The sequence below is a fragment of the Clinocottus analis genome, unplaced genomic scaffold (genome assembly GCF_023055335.1).
Source record: "Clinocottus analis isolate CAN_PGR_092001 unplaced genomic scaffold, fCliAna1.0.p SCAF_7, whole genome shotgun sequence".
In the NCBI taxonomy this organism is placed as follows: Eukaryota; Metazoa; Chordata; class Actinopteri; order Perciformes; family Cottidae; genus Clinocottus; species Clinocottus analis.
Window position 1 is genome coordinate 16,345,941 of NW_027176229.1, and position 18,971 is coordinate 16,364,911.

At 41.8% G+C, this 18,971-nt stretch overlaps 2 protein-coding genes across 2 annotated transcripts; one reads left to right on the plus strand and one right to left on the minus strand.

Annotated features, from left to right (window-relative positions):
- Positions 1 to 105: 105 nt before the first annotated feature.
- Positions 106 to 7,456, plus strand: sart3 (spliceosome associated factor 3, U4/U6 recycling protein). The gene is made up of 19 exons (XM_068605067.1): positions 106 to 466; positions 1,283 to 1,409; positions 1,615 to 1,719; positions 1,810 to 1,994; positions 2,268 to 2,373; positions 2,886 to 3,010; positions 3,113 to 3,268; positions 3,666 to 3,804; positions 3,919 to 4,026; positions 4,141 to 4,218; positions 4,305 to 4,363; positions 4,559 to 4,668; positions 4,780 to 4,892; positions 5,001 to 5,077; positions 5,167 to 5,335; positions 5,431 to 5,888; positions 6,304 to 6,456; positions 6,591 to 6,766; positions 6,875 to 7,456. The coding sequence occupies exons 1-19, from the start codon at positions 260 to 262 to the stop codon at positions 7,059 to 7,061; spliced, it is 2,838 nt and encodes a 945-aa protein (XP_068461168.1). The 5' UTR covers positions 106 to 259; the 3' UTR covers positions 7,062 to 7,456.
- A 1,387-nt stretch (positions 7,457 to 8,843) lies between these two features.
- On the minus strand, positions 8,844 to 11,214 carry ficd (FIC domain protein adenylyltransferase). The gene is made up of 2 exons (XM_068605068.1): positions 10,621 to 11,214; positions 8,844 to 10,351 (listed from the first exon to the last, which is right to left on the minus strand). Exons 1-2 carry the CDS (start codon positions 10,889 to 10,891, stop codon positions 9,273 to 9,275), a joined length of 1,350 nt encoding a protein of 449 aa, XP_068461169.1. The 5' UTR covers positions 10,892 to 11,214; the 3' UTR covers positions 8,844 to 9,272.
- Between the last annotated feature and the right edge of the window lie 7,757 nt (positions 11,215 to 18,971).

Here is an 18,971-nt window from a genome sequence, read left to right on the forward strand (position 1 = left end):
ACTCCAATGTAGTAGGTGGCGGTAATGCACTTTTTGTAAGATGCCACCCACTAGAACCCCCCCCCCCCCTCCCCACCACACACACACACACACACACACACACACACACACACACACACACACACACACACACACACACACACACACACACACACACACACAAACAAAAAAAAGAGAAGAAGAAGAAGACAGCCAATAGCGACTTTCTTTGCTTAGGAGTTGGCAACACTGGTTGTTACCAGGCAAACGGACTTCCAACATGGCCGCATCAAGCGACGCAGAGCAAACGCATTTACAAGACATGGAAGAGGGAGACTTAGGAATGGAGGAAAGAGACATGGGATCTGACGAAGATGAGGAGGAGGACGCAGAGGGTATGGGAGTAGAAAATTCAGAAGAGGAAGAGGGGAATTCGTCGGAAGATGAGAAAGAGAACGAAGCGGAGATCCAACGGTTGGAGGAGCAGGTAATCAGCCGAGCTGAGTCCGCTCAAGTTAGCCGACGAGCTAATGAGAATGAATGGGTATTGACGTTAGACACGGTCCGCTACAACGAACCAGCCATAGCAGTTATAAAACTGTGAGCTGTTATGTTATCCTCTTAATTGAAACAAAAAATAACTGCTGTTATTTAAAACAATTAGCCGCGTTTTATACTACGTCATTCACAGAAACTAGCCTTCGTGATTAGCTGAGCTGCTAATCTGTGATGCTAATGGCTTCTCGTGTCACCCGCGCCTTTTTTACTCAGTCCAGTGCGACATTACATTACATGTGCACATCATAAAGTACACCTTGCCCGAACTGTGCTGGGTGTCACGCTTTCAGTGTTTAATCTGCTACATTGATTACAGCTCATAACACTTTGTCTGAAGTAAATCTGTTGCAATGATGCAGTTAATGCTGTAGTCTTTGCTGCCACTAAAAGAGATGAGAAAAACCAAATGTATAACATTAGCGGAACTACAGCACACTCTGTTTGTTGGCTGCCGATAAAACTAATGGGACGACCCTGCAGCAAATCCCACCGTCGTGAAAGTTATACTGAACATTGTTAAGGAGTTATTGATGTTCAACGTCATGGTCATTTTATAGGCTGCAGTTTTTGTATTGGATTAGTGTTAGCTCGGGACAATTTACTAACCCAGCAACTGATTGTCAGAGAAATACAGATTGTATCAATCTTTTGTTTAACGTTGTGCAGAGGAAAAAGCACGAGCTAATTAGGATACGTTTAATTGTATTGTTTAATATCTTACCCTCTCATGTCTGTAATTTTTCAGCTGTCAATCAATGCTTTCGACTACAACTGCCACCTTGATCTCATCAAACTACTGAAGCAGGAAGGAGAACTTCTCCGTCTGCGAAAGGCAAGGCAGAAAATGAGTGAACTTTTCCCACTCACTGAAGGTTGGTGCATGTCTAAAACAGTTTATATATATATATATATCTTTATTTAAAAGGGACCACGTACAGTTAAAACATAAATGTATTACCATTTGATGCACAGTATCAGATTTTAGCTATCGCTAATCGCTTTTGGCTCAGAAGTATCAGTTGAAAAACGCACTGAACATTATTTGCAAGTGACACCACATTTTAATGAACCCCTCAGAGATCTGGCTGGATTGGCTCAAGGATGAAATCCGTCTGACTGAAGAGGAGCCAAACCGGGAGAAAGTATATGAACTTTTTGAGACGGCTGTCAAAGACTATATCTGTGAGTACATCCCACCACTGTTAACAGCTTTCGATTCGCCGTTCAGTTAATTCATGTTTTTAACATTTAATTCCCTTTTGTTATTCCCAGGTCCAGATATCTGGCTTGAATATGCTCAGTATTCAATTGGTGGCATGGGCTCACCAGGTGGGTTGGACAAAGTGAGAGCGATCTTTGAGAGGGCTGTTACAGCTGTGGGACTTCACATGACCAAGGGGCACACGGTGTGGGAAGCATTCAGAGAGTTTGAGAATGCCATGCTTTCCACAGTACAGGTTTGTCTTTCATCACAAGTCACATTTATGCACTGAATTTGCCACTGTATAAATATTTGTTCCCAAAAGCATTTTCACATACAACAAAGCAGTATTGGATATTTGCAGATGATATCAATGCCCTTTTCCGGTTAATATTGTGTCAAAGAATGCGTTTGAATTATAATCCACTCCCTTTGCTCAGAATTATTAGAAATACCTTCGATGTTGAATTTGAATTCCTGTGAATTTGCTAAATATTGACAGCATTTTCTTCGCTGTATTTCCCTCCAGCCTTCCCATGGAAAGATTCTTAATCGCGAGGAGCTGGAACTGCTGAAAGCTCAGCTTGAGCGTATCCACACACTATTTCGGCGCCAACTGGCCATCCCTTTTATGGGTAAGCATGACTCCTCGTCTGTCCAGACGAGCTGCTGTAAAACAGGCAGCATTTGTGTTGCAAGGATTATATGTAAAAAAAACAACAACAACCTGCGTATTACCTCATTTAAAATGATAACGCTGCCTTGTTGTGTGGCATGGTTGTGATGTGGCTTCTGAAATGAGATACAGATTTAGAAAGAGAATACTCCTCAGTCCCTGACGGGGCTTTCAGTTTGTTGCAGTAGTGGGCGAGATGCAGCCAGATGGTCTAGTATTGTGCTGTTTTTTTCTGTCCCAGCTGAATTGGGATCAGTCATTTATGTAGTGTTTCAATTCCTTTAGTATCAAAACATCTCACTTGTTGAAATAACTATTCACTTCAGAATGAGACTGAGATTAGGCAATTGATCAGACTAACATAAAAGCAATGTTTTCAATTTATTAATACTGTATATATTATATGTATCTTCATTGACAATGTTGATAAATGTCTGAACTTTGAGAAAATTGTGCTGTGTTGCTTTGTAGACATGGAAGCCACCTATGCAGAGTATGAAGAGTGGTCTGAACACGAGGTGGCTGAGACGGTCATACATCAGTACCAAAAGGCTTTGCAGCAGATGGCAAAGTGCAAACCTTTTGAAGAAGCACTGGTAACTAACTTGACTTGATAATTCTGTCTGTTGCGGTTGTTCTGCTTGTATGTGCATTGTTGTTTTTTAATGCACATTTTCTGCATGCTATGCTATGTGCAGATAATTGCAGAACCTCCTAAACTGGCAGAGTATCAGTCCTACATTGACTTTGAACTGAAGGAGGGCGACCCTGCACGCATCCAGATCCTCTTTGAGAGGACTTTAGCAGAGAACTGCCTTGTACCAGACATGTGGGCAAAATACACCACCTATCTTGTGAGTATTGGTCAGTGTTTGACATGGTGCTGTCCTTTAAGGCTCCCAGTTGGACTGTAATGTTTACTGTGTAGAGTTTGGACTTGTTTCGCATGGCACGGCCTCCAAGACCGACTTATCAGCACAGAGAACTTGCCAGCTCAACTGTCTGCCAGCAAGAGATTAACAGCTATGGTCAAAACATTGTACTGAGGTTGACTTTGTAATTTACAGCCGTTACTTTCTCTAATGGCTTCTCTTGAAAAAGATTTATGGGTCTTCAAAATTAAAAAAAAAACAACACATTTTGAACACTAAACTTGAACAATAACCACATTAAATCTCCAGTAATAAATATTTCAGTTTCATTTAAGATTGTTTCAATCTTTTTGTTATTTGTTCTCTCTGGACGCTACAGGACCGTCAGCTGAAGATCAAAGACATGGTTCTCTCCTCCCATGAACGTGCAGTTAGGAACTGCCCCTGGACGATGGGTCTGTGGAAGAGCTACCTGTTTGCGCTGGAGAGGCACGGCGCTGACCATGAGACGGTCACAGGTAACAACGAGAGACCAGCGAGAAGCTGTTCAGATGATTACTCCAATGCTGAACATGCAGCTGTGCGCTAGTTATATCCCAGACCCGTTAGTAGTGTCGTTGTCTTCCTCACAGATGTATTTGAAAAGGCGCTGAATGCAGGTTTCATTCAAGCAACGGATTATGTGGAAATTTGGCAGGCACACCTCGACTATCTAAGAAGACGTGTGGATTTCAGCAACGGTGAGAGCAGTTCTGTGTGAAACACAATTTATCTTTGTTTAATACTTGAATTCCCTCATTGTTTCCTTGCTCAAGGTGTTCACTTGTTTTTTTGTGTGTTTTTTTTTTTTTCAGAATCAAGTAAAGAATTGGAGGAGCTACGAGGAGCTTTTTCTCGCTCTCTCGACTACATGAAGCAAGATGTTGAAGAAAGTAGGTGAATTTGCGTCACACTGATATTATTTTTGTGCTGTTCTTGGTTTGTTTTTTATTAAATTCATTGTCTTGTGTCACTGTAGGATTTGGTGAAAGTGGAGATTCTTCGTGTATCATAATGCAGATCTGGGCGAGGATAGAGGTAAGTGTTACTATGGTGACCATTTTCTCAAGATTTATTTCTGTTATGTTGAATTGTGTTGAACCTTGGGTTTAATTGTTCTTTTGTTATCTATTTAAGTTGCCTTTTAAAAAAAAATATAACCACACTGTTACATGTGTAATATGGAAACGGTCTGCACAAATTAACCTAATCTTTTTTTCTTCTCTCCACAAGGCCCTCCATTGCAAGAACATTCAAAAAGCGAGAGAACTGTGGGACAGTATCATGACGAAAGGGAACTCTAAGTATGCCAACATGTGGCTGGAGTACTATAACCTTGAGAGGTATGTCATCAATGTCTGAGAGTGGGGGGAAAAAGATAATTGAAGTGAAGTGCTGATATCTTTTAACCAAAATTTGTCCTTGAGATTTATTTTTGTTTTTTTACTTGATAGGTCCTATGGAGACCCTGTTCACTGTCGGAAAGCTCTCCACAGAGCAGTTCAGTGCACCGCAGACTATCCTGAGCATGTGAGTGAAGTCCTGCTCACATTTGAGAGGGTTGAAGGTGAATACAAGATAAAACATCTTTTACAAAATATATCAAACAATCTAAAAATATAGAAGATTTTCTTGAATTACAGTGCGTGTCTGTATTTTGCGTTCTGGCCTGCAGGTTCTCTTGAGGACTGGGACGTGGCAGTGCAGAAGACAGAGACCCGGCTGAATAGGATTAATGTGCAACGAGCAAAGGTAAGAGCACAAATCAGCATTGCACTGGAAAGGTGTGTCATTAAACTGCTTTTGGCTAATAATGTGACCACGTCCGGCCCATCTGTTAGGTGGCTGAGAAAGAGGCCAACCTGGCTCGCCAAGAGGATGAGCGAGTTGATCAGCGGAGAAAGACTAAGGCAGACAAGAAGGGTCAGAAAAAAGTCCAGAAGGGAAGTCGACCTGGGGAGAAGAGGAAAGCAGAGCAGGATGATTATCAGGAGTGGAACGATAACTCTGGTAAATAAAGATGATCTGTATGGTAAACCATTTTTATTTCAAAGCAAAAACTATAATTGAGAAATTATGTTTCTTTTCCTCTTTAACATAACAAGGTACTAAAAGGCACAGAGGAAATGGGGAACGACCCACAGAAGAGCACATGGAGACCGAGACAGGACTCTTTGGGAGGAATGCTCCCCCTGGCTATAAGCCTGCTCTACACGGCAATAAAAGAGTCCAGCAAGGAGCTGTAGCCGCTGTCCACAAACAGAACGATGACGATGATAAGCCAGAGCTTCGCAACGATGACTGCAGCGTATTTATCAGCAACCTGGCCTACACGCTGGAGGAGCCAGAGGCAAAGCTGAGGACGCAGTTTGAGACCTGTGGTCCCATCAAACAGATTCGCCCGGTCTTTGCCACTAAAGGGGCCTTCAAAGGCTACGGCTATGTGCAGTTTGAATCCGCAGTGTCTGTTGCTGAAGCCTTGAAGCTGGACAGGCGGGAGGTGGAGGGCAGGCCCATGTTTGTCTCGCCGTGTGTAGACAAAAACAAAAATCCTGACTTTAAGGTAAACATCAACACCATTAACAGAGAATCTCCAAGTCTCAAAAAGCCTTCAAAAACCGTTTACATAATCCTAAATTTAATCTACGAATTCTCAAAGGTTTTCTGTTGCTTTGAATATATTAGTCCTAATTGGTTTATCCATTTTATTCCACGTATCCAGGTTAAACCTAAGTAATTTAATTATATCATTAGGAATTTTTGTGATTGGGGTACATCTTCATACATCTTGGCAGTAATGGAAAAAATGTGATTAATGTCATTAATAATTCTGATGAGATGATAATTACACATTGGCCAGTTTAACTATGAACCAGTGTTAAATAGAAATGCCTTACCAAGTCTTTAACTTGATGAACCGTGCTGAAACCTTGATAATGTGTCGCGTTAGTGATCACTTCCCATCAATGTCTGCGTAGGTGTTTAAATACAACACATCCATGGAGAAACAAAAAATCTTCATCTCTGGGCTGCCGTTCTCCTGCAATAAAGAGCAGCTTGAGGAAATCTGCAAAAGTCACGGCACCGTCAAAGATATTCGTCTGGTTACGTATCGCTCAGGAAAACCCAAGGTGAGGCAATAAGAGGAGGACAGTGTCCAGATGTTAGGCTAAAAACTGTCATTCTGATTAAACTAACAATTACCACCTTTGACCGTGCAGATGCTGTTGATGTATCAACCCTTTCTTGCTGTGTGGCTTTGCAGGGTCTGGCATATGTTGAGTTTGCCGATGAAGCCCAGGCTTCTCGGGCAGTTCTGAAATTGGACGGAACGTGTGTAGAGGAAAACACGATCTCTGTTGCCATAAGTAACCCTCCTCGCAGAAACATGGATAAACCTGGTTCCAGCATGACAGACATGCCTCGCCAGGTGTTTGGATCGTAAGTCTACTGGCACATTTATCTTTTACGCCAACTGAAATGTTGTCAAAGTCTGCCATTCTGTGCACTATAACTGAACACAAACATGGATGTGTTATGTTTCCCCAGGAGAGGAAGAGGACGCACCCAGCTCTCACTACTCCCGCGGTCCCTGCACCGACAAAGTGGGTCAGTGAGCAAAGTCGAGAATGGGACTGCGGCTAAGCGAGCAACAACTAGCGCGGCAGGGAATGCAGCCGGAGAGACGAAACCTTTGTCAAATTCAGACTTTGCCAGGATGCTTCTCAGCAAGTGAGAAGATGAGCGAGAGAATTATGACCGCCTACACACTGGAAGCCATCTTGTGTCCTTACAAATTAGTGTTGGTGACTTTTCTGTAATTGGATACCCGGCTTCCCTTTAATCTCGGTCTTGTTCTCATCAGTCCTTGTGCGAGATTTGCCTTAATCGCTGAGCTCCTGCCCTCCATCAGAAAGACTTTTCAACCGAGACTTTTCCCCAGTGTGACAGATTGTTTTCTTCTGGTTTGTTTGAAGGTGTCTTGGCAGATTTGTTTTATAAAAAGTGTATCATATTTGTGTGTAAATAGAATCTCTAATTGTTGCAAAGTGATTTTTGTTGTGTAAGTGGATGGGCGCTGAGAGAACACATGAGAGAGTATTTATTTTATAAATATTCTTATTAACAAACCATGTGACTATTGTTTAACGGTGATATGCAAATGTTAAGATGTGGTGTAATATAGCTGGTGTGTGTGTACAGATGGATGTTCTTCAGTCAGATGTGTTTAGGAAACTTAGGATTTCTGTTCCACTTATTTTTCATGTCTGAACACAAAGTTAACGTCTAGCGATTACTGTTTATATTAGTGATTTACCATCTGCTATTTAACCTCAGTATTATGATGCTGTGAAATCTATAGTAATACATAATTAGTTACTTGTCTTTATCTTGCCCTGTGGACATAATACTACAGAATACAACAGTCCCAATGCTGAAATCGGTTATATTTACAGTCCTGCTTGAATTTTCTTTCTCCCATTCACCAGTTAATATGACCTGTCTGCTTAGGGTATTGAGTCATTTACATAGTTTTCTACATCAGTCTGGTTTATGTGCATTGTACCAAAAGACAGAATCAGAGAGAACTTACCCATAATCCCTGCACAGAGTGAAACTCAAGCAGGGTGTTAAGGGGGCTGAAGAAATGTTGAATTAGCGGCTTCTTGCCCAACTTTGTCAACCAGATAATGTGTTGCCAATTTCCAGCATCTCAATTGCTCCCCTCTTATATTTAGTTAAATATAATGTATTTGGTTTTAAAACTCATGATATAATACTCAATGTCATTTTAGGCCTGAGGAAATTGTGGTGGGCATGTTCCATTGTTTGGTTTTGTAGAACAAACCGAGGAAAATAATTGGCACATTAAAGAAATAGTTGTACTTCAAGCCCAGTTCATTGATAGGAGGCATTAATTAATTTAGGCATTAAAAAGGGTAAAGATATCATGAATGCTCGAAAAGTACATGTAAAACATGTACTTTTAAAGAAGGATCCTGAGAACATGGAAGCTACGTACAGTTTAAATGTTTCTTTGTGATCGGTAGTATGTGACGGGCGCACCGTGCCATTGACATATGGGGAAGTCTGCAGCTCCTTCCACACCAGAGAAGAGGATCTGGCCACGTTGCTTTTCTCATGTTAGAAGTTTTCACACTTGATATTAACTATGTGTACATCATTTCAGTGTATTAAGTTCTAACAGGTCAACATTTGTAATAAAAATTAAGGTTCCAAAACTGATGGAATAGAAGCTATATGTATTACTCTCACCACAGTGGCCTAATGTGAAGAAAAAAAATCTGAAGTCACTCTGTTATGCCAATACTAAAAGACGTTCATTGCTCCTGTTTATTTAGGTTTTGAATTTGGGAGCGAAGTAAATCCTAAATGGAGCTTTGTTTGGTGTTCAATTAATTATTTACCAGCTTGTTTGATTATTTACCGTTTTCTACCTTTGTGTTTTGGGTATCTGTAAAAGAAGTGATACAAAAAAAAGTAAAGTTTTTTTTTTTTGGTTTTAAAACTTGTTTTAATAAAGTCACGTAAATCATCTTTGTTCCCAATATTATACATTTGTCAATTCTAAAACAGTTTAATATAACACTTTTAATTTTAAATAATCATGTACGTAAATGCTTTACAGTTTTAAATAATTAACTGAGTGTTTACACAAACGTCACCGCATTGAAGCCTCTCAAGTCAAATGACACAGGAAATCCATCTTGCCTCCTCACATCACCGGTAGTACAACTTCAGACTGTATTATAATGGTAATAGAAATCCATTATCACTCCTATGGGGATATGGTTACGCACTAAAAGTTGGGGGACAACGTAACAGCAAAATACACTTTCAATTAACCATCCTGAAGAATCCAAATGAATTGAGCAAGTCCGTAACCAAAATTGAAGCAAAGGGTGAGAAGGGACCTCAGTCGTTCTCAGTTGTGAATCGGGATCTGTTTGCAGTCAGGGATGGCGTGGTCCTGTCTGGCTCCCGGCAGGCCCACGGCATGCTCTGTTGTAGAAATCAGCAATGTGTCTAATGTCATCTCTGTGCATTTGGCTATGAAGCGAATGAATGGCCGTACATCACCCTCATTGGCTGTGTCTAGAGCTGCATAATACTCGGCCCTTTGTTCTTTGCGAATAGTGACGGGTGGGTATCTCGCTTGCATGAGCACAAGGTTCATGAGCAGCCGTGACGTGCGTCCGTTTCCATCCACAAATGGGTGCACGTAGACCAGTTTGTAGTGGGCGAGAGCTGCGTACTCCACAGGATGCAATTGCAGTGCCTCCTCAGTGTTAAGCCACTGAACCAGCTCCTGCATGTGCCTCTGCAGGTCCCGAGGGTGTGGAGGGATGTGGTGGCCCACAAACACCTGGCTGGTGCGCAGCCTTCCCCCCTCTACAGGGTCCACGTACCCGAGCACCCGCCGGTGAATCTCCAGGATGTCACTGACAGTCATGGTTCCCGTTCTGGACAGCAGTGTGGTGTTGATGTACTTCATGGCTGCATCCACACCTATGGCCTCATTCTGCTCTTGCAGGCTTTTCCCTGCGACGGCGTAGCGAGTCTCGATGATGTGACGGATCTCGGACAAAGTGAGCGTGCTGCCTTCGATGGCCACCGTGTGGTAGATGTGGTGGTAGTAGGTTTCCTCCATCACCCTTCGGAGTGCAGAGTTACCTTTAGGTATGGACATAAGCCGTCGAACTTTACTGTCAATGATGCTAAAGTAACGCTGGTCAATCTCTTCCACAAGGGGAAGAGTTCGGTCCCGGCTGACCAGAGCCCTCTCGTTACACGGCGAGATGGCCAAGGCCTTGGTGTAGAGGTGGTCTGCCTGGACCACATCCTTCTCTTCCTCCAGAATGGTCCCCAGCTCCGTCAGGGCATCCACAAAGTCTGGATTCATGCTGAGTGCATGCACCAACAGCTTGTGAGCCTTCTCCTTCTTCCCCAGTTTCCTCATCTCAAGTGCCAGCTGCAGCGCTGCTTTGGCCTCCAGCTCCATCTCTGCAAACAGAACACGAAGGGGAAGTGTCAATGCCAACACATGTGAAACTGTAGTGGGGTGATAGTGCAGCTGGTCTCTTCAAATCTAGGACACTGCAATATTAAAAAGAAACATGAGATTCAGGACCTTGCTCCAGTGGTGATCTTTACAAATCTTTATGATCATGTGATGATGCTGCATCACCTAACCTAAATATGGTTTTAAACATCCGGTTTAAACATGCCGAGTTGAACTGTGAATTCAATGAGTTCACCAATTCTGTTAGTACCTTTGCTCGGCTTGGACCTCAGAGGCAGCACATCAAGGGCAGTGAACGGGACGGTGAGGCTGGTGGACTGCACAGCTGGAGGCTGCTGGGAGCCCCCCCACAGCTGGCAGCGGAGCTGCGCGAAGCCCTTCCGGGCGGCGCGGCACTGGCCCTCCTCCCCCAGCAGGGGCATCAGGACGGCCACCAGAAAGCCGAGGAGGACACACAGAAGCGGGCCCCATCCTCCAAGGAAACGGCCGCTGGTGTAACGACACTCCTTCACAGCAGCCATGACAGTCTATGATCAAATCCGCCATCTTCTAGTGATACGGTTCCCCATGTATTTCCACCCCAGCTAGGAGAGCCGTAGGGTGGCAAGCAGGAAGGAAAACACGATCAACATGACTTACCAAGACGGCCGAGGAAACTCAGCTCAGTTACTCAACTTCCACAGTTCGTAAGTAAACTAACGCAAGCGGGTTTAACTGAACTCTTCGTCACTTTATCGTGACTGAGCTGAAACTCCCCAAAAAACAACTAGCTGAACGACGAGAGGGGCAGCGGACTTGTTCCCGGGTGTCGGTACAGTTGTGTACAAAAAAATAGACCCATGGGACGTCGCCGACTTCCGCGGTCTTAACGTCTGAACATCCTGGCATATCATTGGTTAAACATATTGAAGGGTGGTGCTGATTGGCTGAAAAGGCAGCAATACAACTAATAGTTCGTAAAGGTCTCTGATTGGTCGACACTACAGGCGACGCACTAAGTTTGGTCTTTCAGGCAACACTGAGGCCAACGCAACAAAATGTGTGTCCTAAATGTTTCAGCTGTCCCGCTATGTTGGGCCACACGATTCAATCAGAATAGACAAATACTTATGGAGCTGGCCTTTTTTATGGTTAATATTTACTGAAACCATAGTTTGTATAGGCGAGCCAATTGTTTTGCCACAAAACATCAGTTGGACGTTTTTGCACTACATTTGGTCCTCACAGAAAGCCACTCAATCCCATCTCTCATGACATAACAATCAGGTATGTATTGGATATAGGAAATTAATTGATCTGTATTGTTTTAACCTAATCATAGTTTTCTTGTCAATGAGTATTTAATAAAAGGTTAAAATCCACATTAAAACTGCATCACTTTATCGTGTGCGAAGTTCAAAAGTGTTTGTCTACTTTTGACAAAACTTTTACATAATTTGCCATACAAATTGTTGGGTTTTGCCATGCCACTTGAAATTACTAAGCGTACTTTGATTATACAGCTAAAGGTTTGCTCCCAGTTGTCTTTTTCTTTAATTCTAATGCAAATAAATGATCAGACACAAGAGGGCAGCATTGCTCTGTTCAAACATCACAGCCAGCATATTAATATCTGAATACTGCAGCAGCACTCTTGGCCTCAAAATCATTTTCATCAAGATGTCTTCTGATTCAAACCAGTTTGTGAATTCCATAAAAATGAATCTATGTTTGTATGAAGCTTTGTATCACATGTTCCTCCTCAGCCTCCTCAGCCTCATGTTCCTCTGCTTTCTATTAACATTGTTAGTTATATTTATATTTGTCCTTCATGTCATTGGTATTCAGTTTTGTCAGATTTCCTGAATTAAAATCATTTTTTAAATACTTTTTTTTTATGCCTTATCTATTTATAGTGAATATGCCACTGGGGCATTTCCACCAGCTGGGAACAGCCTGTGGTGATGGGGATTGATTCCTGGCTTTGTGCCAGAGTCAACACTATTATATGTCTCTTCAGCAGATGGCAGGCTAGCTGATAGTCACACCGCCTGAGACTGCAGCAACATGCTGGGGCTACAGTCAGCGCAGAAGAAGTTATGAATGAACAATCATGATTTCATGTGGAGTTAAAGATTTAGGAGGTCTGTCTGAAATTTGGGTAGAGTTGAATTTGTCAAGTCATGTTCCTCACTGTACTCCCAGTGAGCTGTGGAGCCGCACACTAACCTCATTTACCACCACAGAGTCCCACTGTGCTGCTCTGACCCACAGCAATTTCACCTTGGAGGATAACGGAACAGCCATGCTTGAGCTGCATTATTTCTTCCCTGTTATCCATATGCTGTTTCACACAACTCTCAAAGCAAAGAGGATGCTGGAGCAAGTTATAGTGGCCATGAGTATTTTTGCATTTGTTTTCTCATTAAAAGAAAGAAAGAAAGAAACCAAATGGGAATTTAGTCAATATCCTGCCAATGATTAACTGAGGAGGGACAATTTATAGTTGCCTGCGGGATACTGGCTCTGAATTTAGAGTATCTGTGGTTGAATCAGACTCATGGCTGTATAATTTTGCCTTTGCACCAAAGACACTTTTATTATCACTCTTTGGCTTGGAAGCAGCTTTCACTCCATAATGCATAAAACCATGCAGGCCCACAGCTGCTGGTTAAAAGAAGACAAAGGCCTTTACTGGTTTGTGTTTTTTCTATTCCTATAAAATTAACAGAACAACAAATCTCCTCGATCTTCCACTTTCTGAAGACTTATTCTGTAATAAATCAGAGTAAAAGCCATACTCATGTTTTTTATGCAACGCGTCAGCAAAGTGTCACTGATAACAAAACCACATATATATATTTTTACACAGATAACATGGTCAGAGGGCATCAATATAAGGGTGTGTCTATTATTGGCTATTTTAATTATCTAAAACTACAGATAACGAAAGAACAATCTGAAAAGTAACTAAGACAATGCAGAGAGAAGGGCATATTTAGTGGGCAATATTAGAACACCTCTCATGTCAATAGAGTAATTCAGTCCTCCAGTTAAACCATCAGTGATGAGGGAAAGCCTCCACCTCTCTGGGGGATGGTCTTATCATCCACCTCAATCTCTGGCTCCCAGAACCTCACAGAAAGAGTTCGATATCTGAGGAGCCTACGAAAGATTGTGGCTTCATTTTGGTTCGTCGATTTGAGCATTGGCTTCACATGTTATAGTGTTGTGCAGAAAATCTGTTTCCTAAAATTCAGAAGTGCTCTCCGAGGAGTTCTTGGTGGAGCTTTGTCAGATCTGATAAAAATAACCCAGATGGTGTCATGATGATGTCATCAGGGTTATCCCTTCTTGAAAAGAATATTTGAAATCGTTGCAATTTTTTTAACAGAAAACCTGAGTTACAAACTGGCAGTGTAGAGTTTGAAAGATATAAGTGATGTCCAGGCAGTAAGCTTGTCATAAGAAAGTGTCCTCTGTTGTTTTATGAGAAACATAACACGGTTGTTGTAGTTTAGATTAGAAGTCATGATATCAGCCTCTTCTGCGTTTAAAAAAGGGTCCTTTTAAAAAATGTGTTCCTGTTTTGTGACTGATGATGTATCTTCAGATCAGGCTGTGACTTTCATATTTCTTTGACAATTCTTTTATTTACTTTTCGAAAAACTGAATTTCCATTTAGCTTAACAAGGTTTCTGCGAAGCAGACTTTGTGATTGTGATCTAGTTTTCTTAAAGTAAAACCCCTTTTACCAGTCTGTTATTACCAAAAATAAACAAAGTGAGGAAGAAATATATTTTCCTTTAATTGAGGGTTACGGCAACTAATTGACATTAAACTAGTGTGGGACATTACTTGTGTTTTCCAGTTGCTTAAACCACAGACAGGCATAAAATTAGTGATGTCTTTGTCACTTCTCAATATGCTGCTGCAATTAAGTTCAGACTCGGCTTTAGTTGAGAAGTCGGCAGAATGGGCGACTGTAGAAGAAGAAATGATGGCATGAAATGAACAGCCCTCCAGTCATTTTGTGGACTAATTCTATGCCCATCTGGCATATGCTCATATGAGCTAAAACCCCCTCAGCTGTGGAAACAGATAAAACTGAGTCTGCAGTAAAAATCAATGATGAGTGATAATTCCATTTTTGCTGTGTTCATGCAATTAAATGCCTCGTGTCACTTTGAGATTACTGTCAAAATGGAGCAGTCACATGAAAACATAGGCGTCTGTTATCTGTAATGCATTCCCAGTATGCTTTTATCTTCCTTATCAGTGTTGTTAAGTGACTGTGATGCATGGAACATGAATTACATGCTTTCTCATTAGGCTATGAGAGCAAAATAAAACTTGTTTCCACTGAATATCTTTCAGAGTATGCAAAGTAATATGTTGCTTCATGCACCAGCATGATCCTCACACCAGCTGACACGTTAACTTGAAGCACACTCAAGAGATGACCCGTCGCAGACTGTTAAAATAACCCCTCTGTCTTTTCACTACTTGCTGGAACTGTACTTCAAGAGGTAGAAAATCCATCTGCCCACCTAGAAAAATGACCTGTTAGGGCAGGAAATAAATCCCTCTGGCAGAAGCTCCTCGCCCCCTCCCATACCGGCGCATGCTCTTCTCTGCAGCCTCCGTGGAGCCATCAGCCTGCCGGCCTTTCTGTCTGAGAAGAGGCTTTGTTCTGGGTGACAGAGCTGACTGTCCAAGATAGAGGATCTTGTTAGACAGTCAAAGGGAGAGGAATGGTGGCTCTCTTTCCACTCTCTGAGTATGGATGGCTCAGAAACTAAGGATGAGGGGGCCATAAAATGGATGACAGAGTGAAGGAGAGCTGCACTGGGAGCAACAACTGTCCTTGACTTTCCACATAAAAAGAGGGTTTTCACCAAAATGCAAGACCCACAAATGCATTGACCGACTGACAGGTGTTGTTACAAGACAATTTAGGAGTGCAGGACGTCTGTCTTTGACTTGTGACAAGAGCCGAGGACAATCCATCCAGGAAGAAGTCAGAGAGATTAAAACACCTGCAACAAAACAACAAGTGTACACGCTCTAAATCCCTGTCTCACAACAACAGCAATCTGATGTTTCCCCCCCATGTTCCTCTTTCCTCCAGTGCATGCTGAGACTCCCCTCTGCTGTCGCCAGAGTAGGTCAAAGGAAAGCGAAGAGCTGGAGTTGCCTCCCCGGGTGTCAAACCGGTAATTACTGGAGCTCAGTCCTTACAGTTTTCCTGCACTGGGAGGACGACCGCTGGATATCAATATCAAAAGATTCAGTATAATTAAGTTTGCCTTCGCTGCACCCATTCAATTAAGCTGAATGTCTTATCTACATATTATTTAACCTACATCAAAACCAAACACATGACATGAAAACAATTGGCACAATATCTTTTTAATAATCATATTTTTTTGCAATCTACAATGCAACACAGTTATATAGACATTTTGCTCATTTATTTTGGAAAAATGACTGTTTCTGTTTGATTCTTGAGACACGTTTATTTTTAATTGTCATGAGGTCGCGTAATGTGACATCTAGTGGAGATCCATTGCTGTAGAAATATGACACTATAGCAACCTAAATAATCCATATTTGGTAGAATTGCATAGATTTAGGTTCAGGAAATTAAAATGCCTTTTGTTTATGCCTTTTGTTTATTCAGCTTTTCAGTGACCCACAGCCTCCTTTTACATATAAAACATACTTCAGAAATAGACCCTTTGCAAGGCAAAGCATTGGAATACAATCAATATAAAAATGTCTTTATGCAAAAGGTTTCAGACATAATGTGACTATTGTTGCAAGAGGTTGTACTCTGAGTTATGTCTGCCTGTCCTTAACCTGAATGTCTGAGAGGTACTTCAGGTATCCTCGAGTGGGGCTTGAGAGTCTTCTTTTGGCTACAACGTTCAGTTTATCCAACATACTTTTCATAATAAGGTTGTTTGTTTGAGTTGTTGGTTCTCCGCTCTCACTCTCCTGCTCAGTTCTTTTCTGAACTCTGCTGCATTTGCGTGCTGCTATACCACTTGTCTGTCTTATCTTTGATTTCCTAAAGAAGCTGTACAGTCTGTCATATCCATGAGCTCCATGCAGACTTTGTGCAGGAGTATTACTGAGTCGGCTGACTGAACTTACATCTTGCAGAGAGTCCATAAAATGCAGCAATACATAAACCAGGAGGATCATGGATAATTAATTTTACTGAATGATTGTACAGAAGGCAGTGTGGATGGCTTTTCCTCATGACTTCTTGCCTAAAGCCTGGAGAGACTGGCCATGATTTATTCAATCCATGCTATATAGCTGTCTGTCCTCTTTCTCAGGGAGCCATTTCACATATAAACACCCTTTATGAATTACTGAACTTAAACAATGATTTGTGTTTGTTTTGGCCGCAGTAGATTAGGTTTTTGCACCTGATCTTAATTCTAGGTGTTAGGCATGACATGTTCAACATTGTCAAATGTGCATGTTTATTAGTTGTACATATACATTCATGCCCTGTCTCACATGCTCGGTCAGGTCCTTCAGGCTCCTCACCTGCTCGAGGGCCACAGCGGAGCCAACAGATGAGTAAATGCTCTGTCGGAATGACAAGAGACAGAAATAATTAGGTCTCCACTGAGGGGAAGTCATTACCAGGGACCTCCTACAGGCTCCTCTTGCTGTTTCACTTATTATCTCAGGTCCACACTGGCCTGTGTCGTTCAGAGAAGGGGGTGTGCGAACCGCCAGCTTTGTCAACTCTACCAATTCCAGCTCTAACAGGCATATCTTTCAGCACACAGCAATGACTCAGCAGCTGTGGGCAGCTCATTATTTTCTTCAGCCTCCAAGCGATGACTGGCCGGAGACTTTGTTTGGTTTCTTTGGTAACATTCAGGGGGGAGTACACAATAACATTATACCTCCTTATAACACGATCAAATTTAACACAATACTACCGGATGTTTGATTATGTATACTCCCCTTAGCTGTTTTGTAACCTGTTTATGAGACTTTCCAAATGTCAACAGGAATTTATTGCAGGGGAAATGAACTGTGACAGTGAAACTGCTCTCACAGCACCATTTTTGGATTGCTCTGCACCAGACACATACATATAATATCATAAAAGTCCATTATAATGTCTGCATCAAATGCCTAACGCGTTAAGATTCACATGTCAATCAATAATGTTTACTGTGCTGCATGGAGTTTCTTATCAGTCTCAAAGTATATATAAGTGTAAGTGAACACTATGATGTTGATTTTATCAAATAAACAGCACCAAGATCAGAAAAATTACTCTATTTATCAGAAAAATACTCAGCTTAATTCAGAATACCTGTCTTGTACATGTGTTGTTTTTAGCCTGGAAGCCACATGGCTTTGGTCAAGCCTGAAACGTCTCATTGGTCGCCCACAGGATGGATTTCTAAGGATCTTGGTGATCTGACACTTTTCTTGTTGTTCAACCAGCAGGTTTAAATTCTGGTTAGTTTTGGCATTTTGGGCCCCTGAGCCTGTGCCCGGTAGGCCCATTCAGTAATCCATCCATGTCTAAACATCATCTGACATCACCATCTAGTGCAAAAGAAAGATTTTAAACATACAAGCATCTACAAATCCTCTTATTACTCTGATTTATATGCTGCTACAGATGTACAGGTTGTACTAATAATTACTTTAAAGACATAACCCAATGTCATGATTGCAGGCAGAAATCCTGCGATCGTAAGCCTGGCTCACTTTGAGGATAAGAGTTGTTCATTTACTTATTCAGTGCCGTAGGATCTGTTCTGATTACTCTAACAGGATTTAGATGGTTAAAAGCGACACAGATGATCACATAAATCCACAAATCCAGAGCCATATTGGATTATCATAGCTGTGCAATTCATGACATTTATACTCTATCCCATTAGTTCAATTTCCCTGATCTAAAAGCTAGCAATGTAAAATCTGTGTGCTGCGTAATGCAAACACATTTATGAGGACTTTCCAAAAATATGTCAAGACATCTTAGCTTTTTGTAAGATGCCTGTTTTCAATTTAGTTGTACAATGATGAGACGAGATATGGAAGACGTCGCACTTGGTCACGTGAAAGAATATGTCAACCTCCTGATGTATGGATTTTCCTTTTATCGCACAGCAAATTACCTACTAATATGTTATAAGCCACTTTTTAGTGGAAAAAGAAAAGTGATGCAGCAATGTTGTTCAGTTTTCCAAGTAAAAAGAAAACCTCCACCAACAAAGAAGTGAAAACAGGGACGAAGGAAAAAAAGAGAGAAATAAATCTACAGTTTAATCATTGTATTCCAGTATCCAAACCGCTTATCTTATTCAGGGTCGCGGGATGCTGGAGCCGATCCCAGCTCTCACAAAAGCCGGGTTCACCTGGACAGGTCGGCAGTTCAGAGTCTCCAATTAACTTGAGCTGCATGTCTTTGGTCTATGGGAAGAAGCCAGAGAACTCGAAGAGAACCCACGCTGCCACGGGGACAACATGCAAACTTCACACAGAAGGATCGGAATCAAACCCTGGCTACTCTTGCTGTGAGGTGACAGTGATAGCCCGATTTTAATGATAATTAACTTTATAATATTGTAA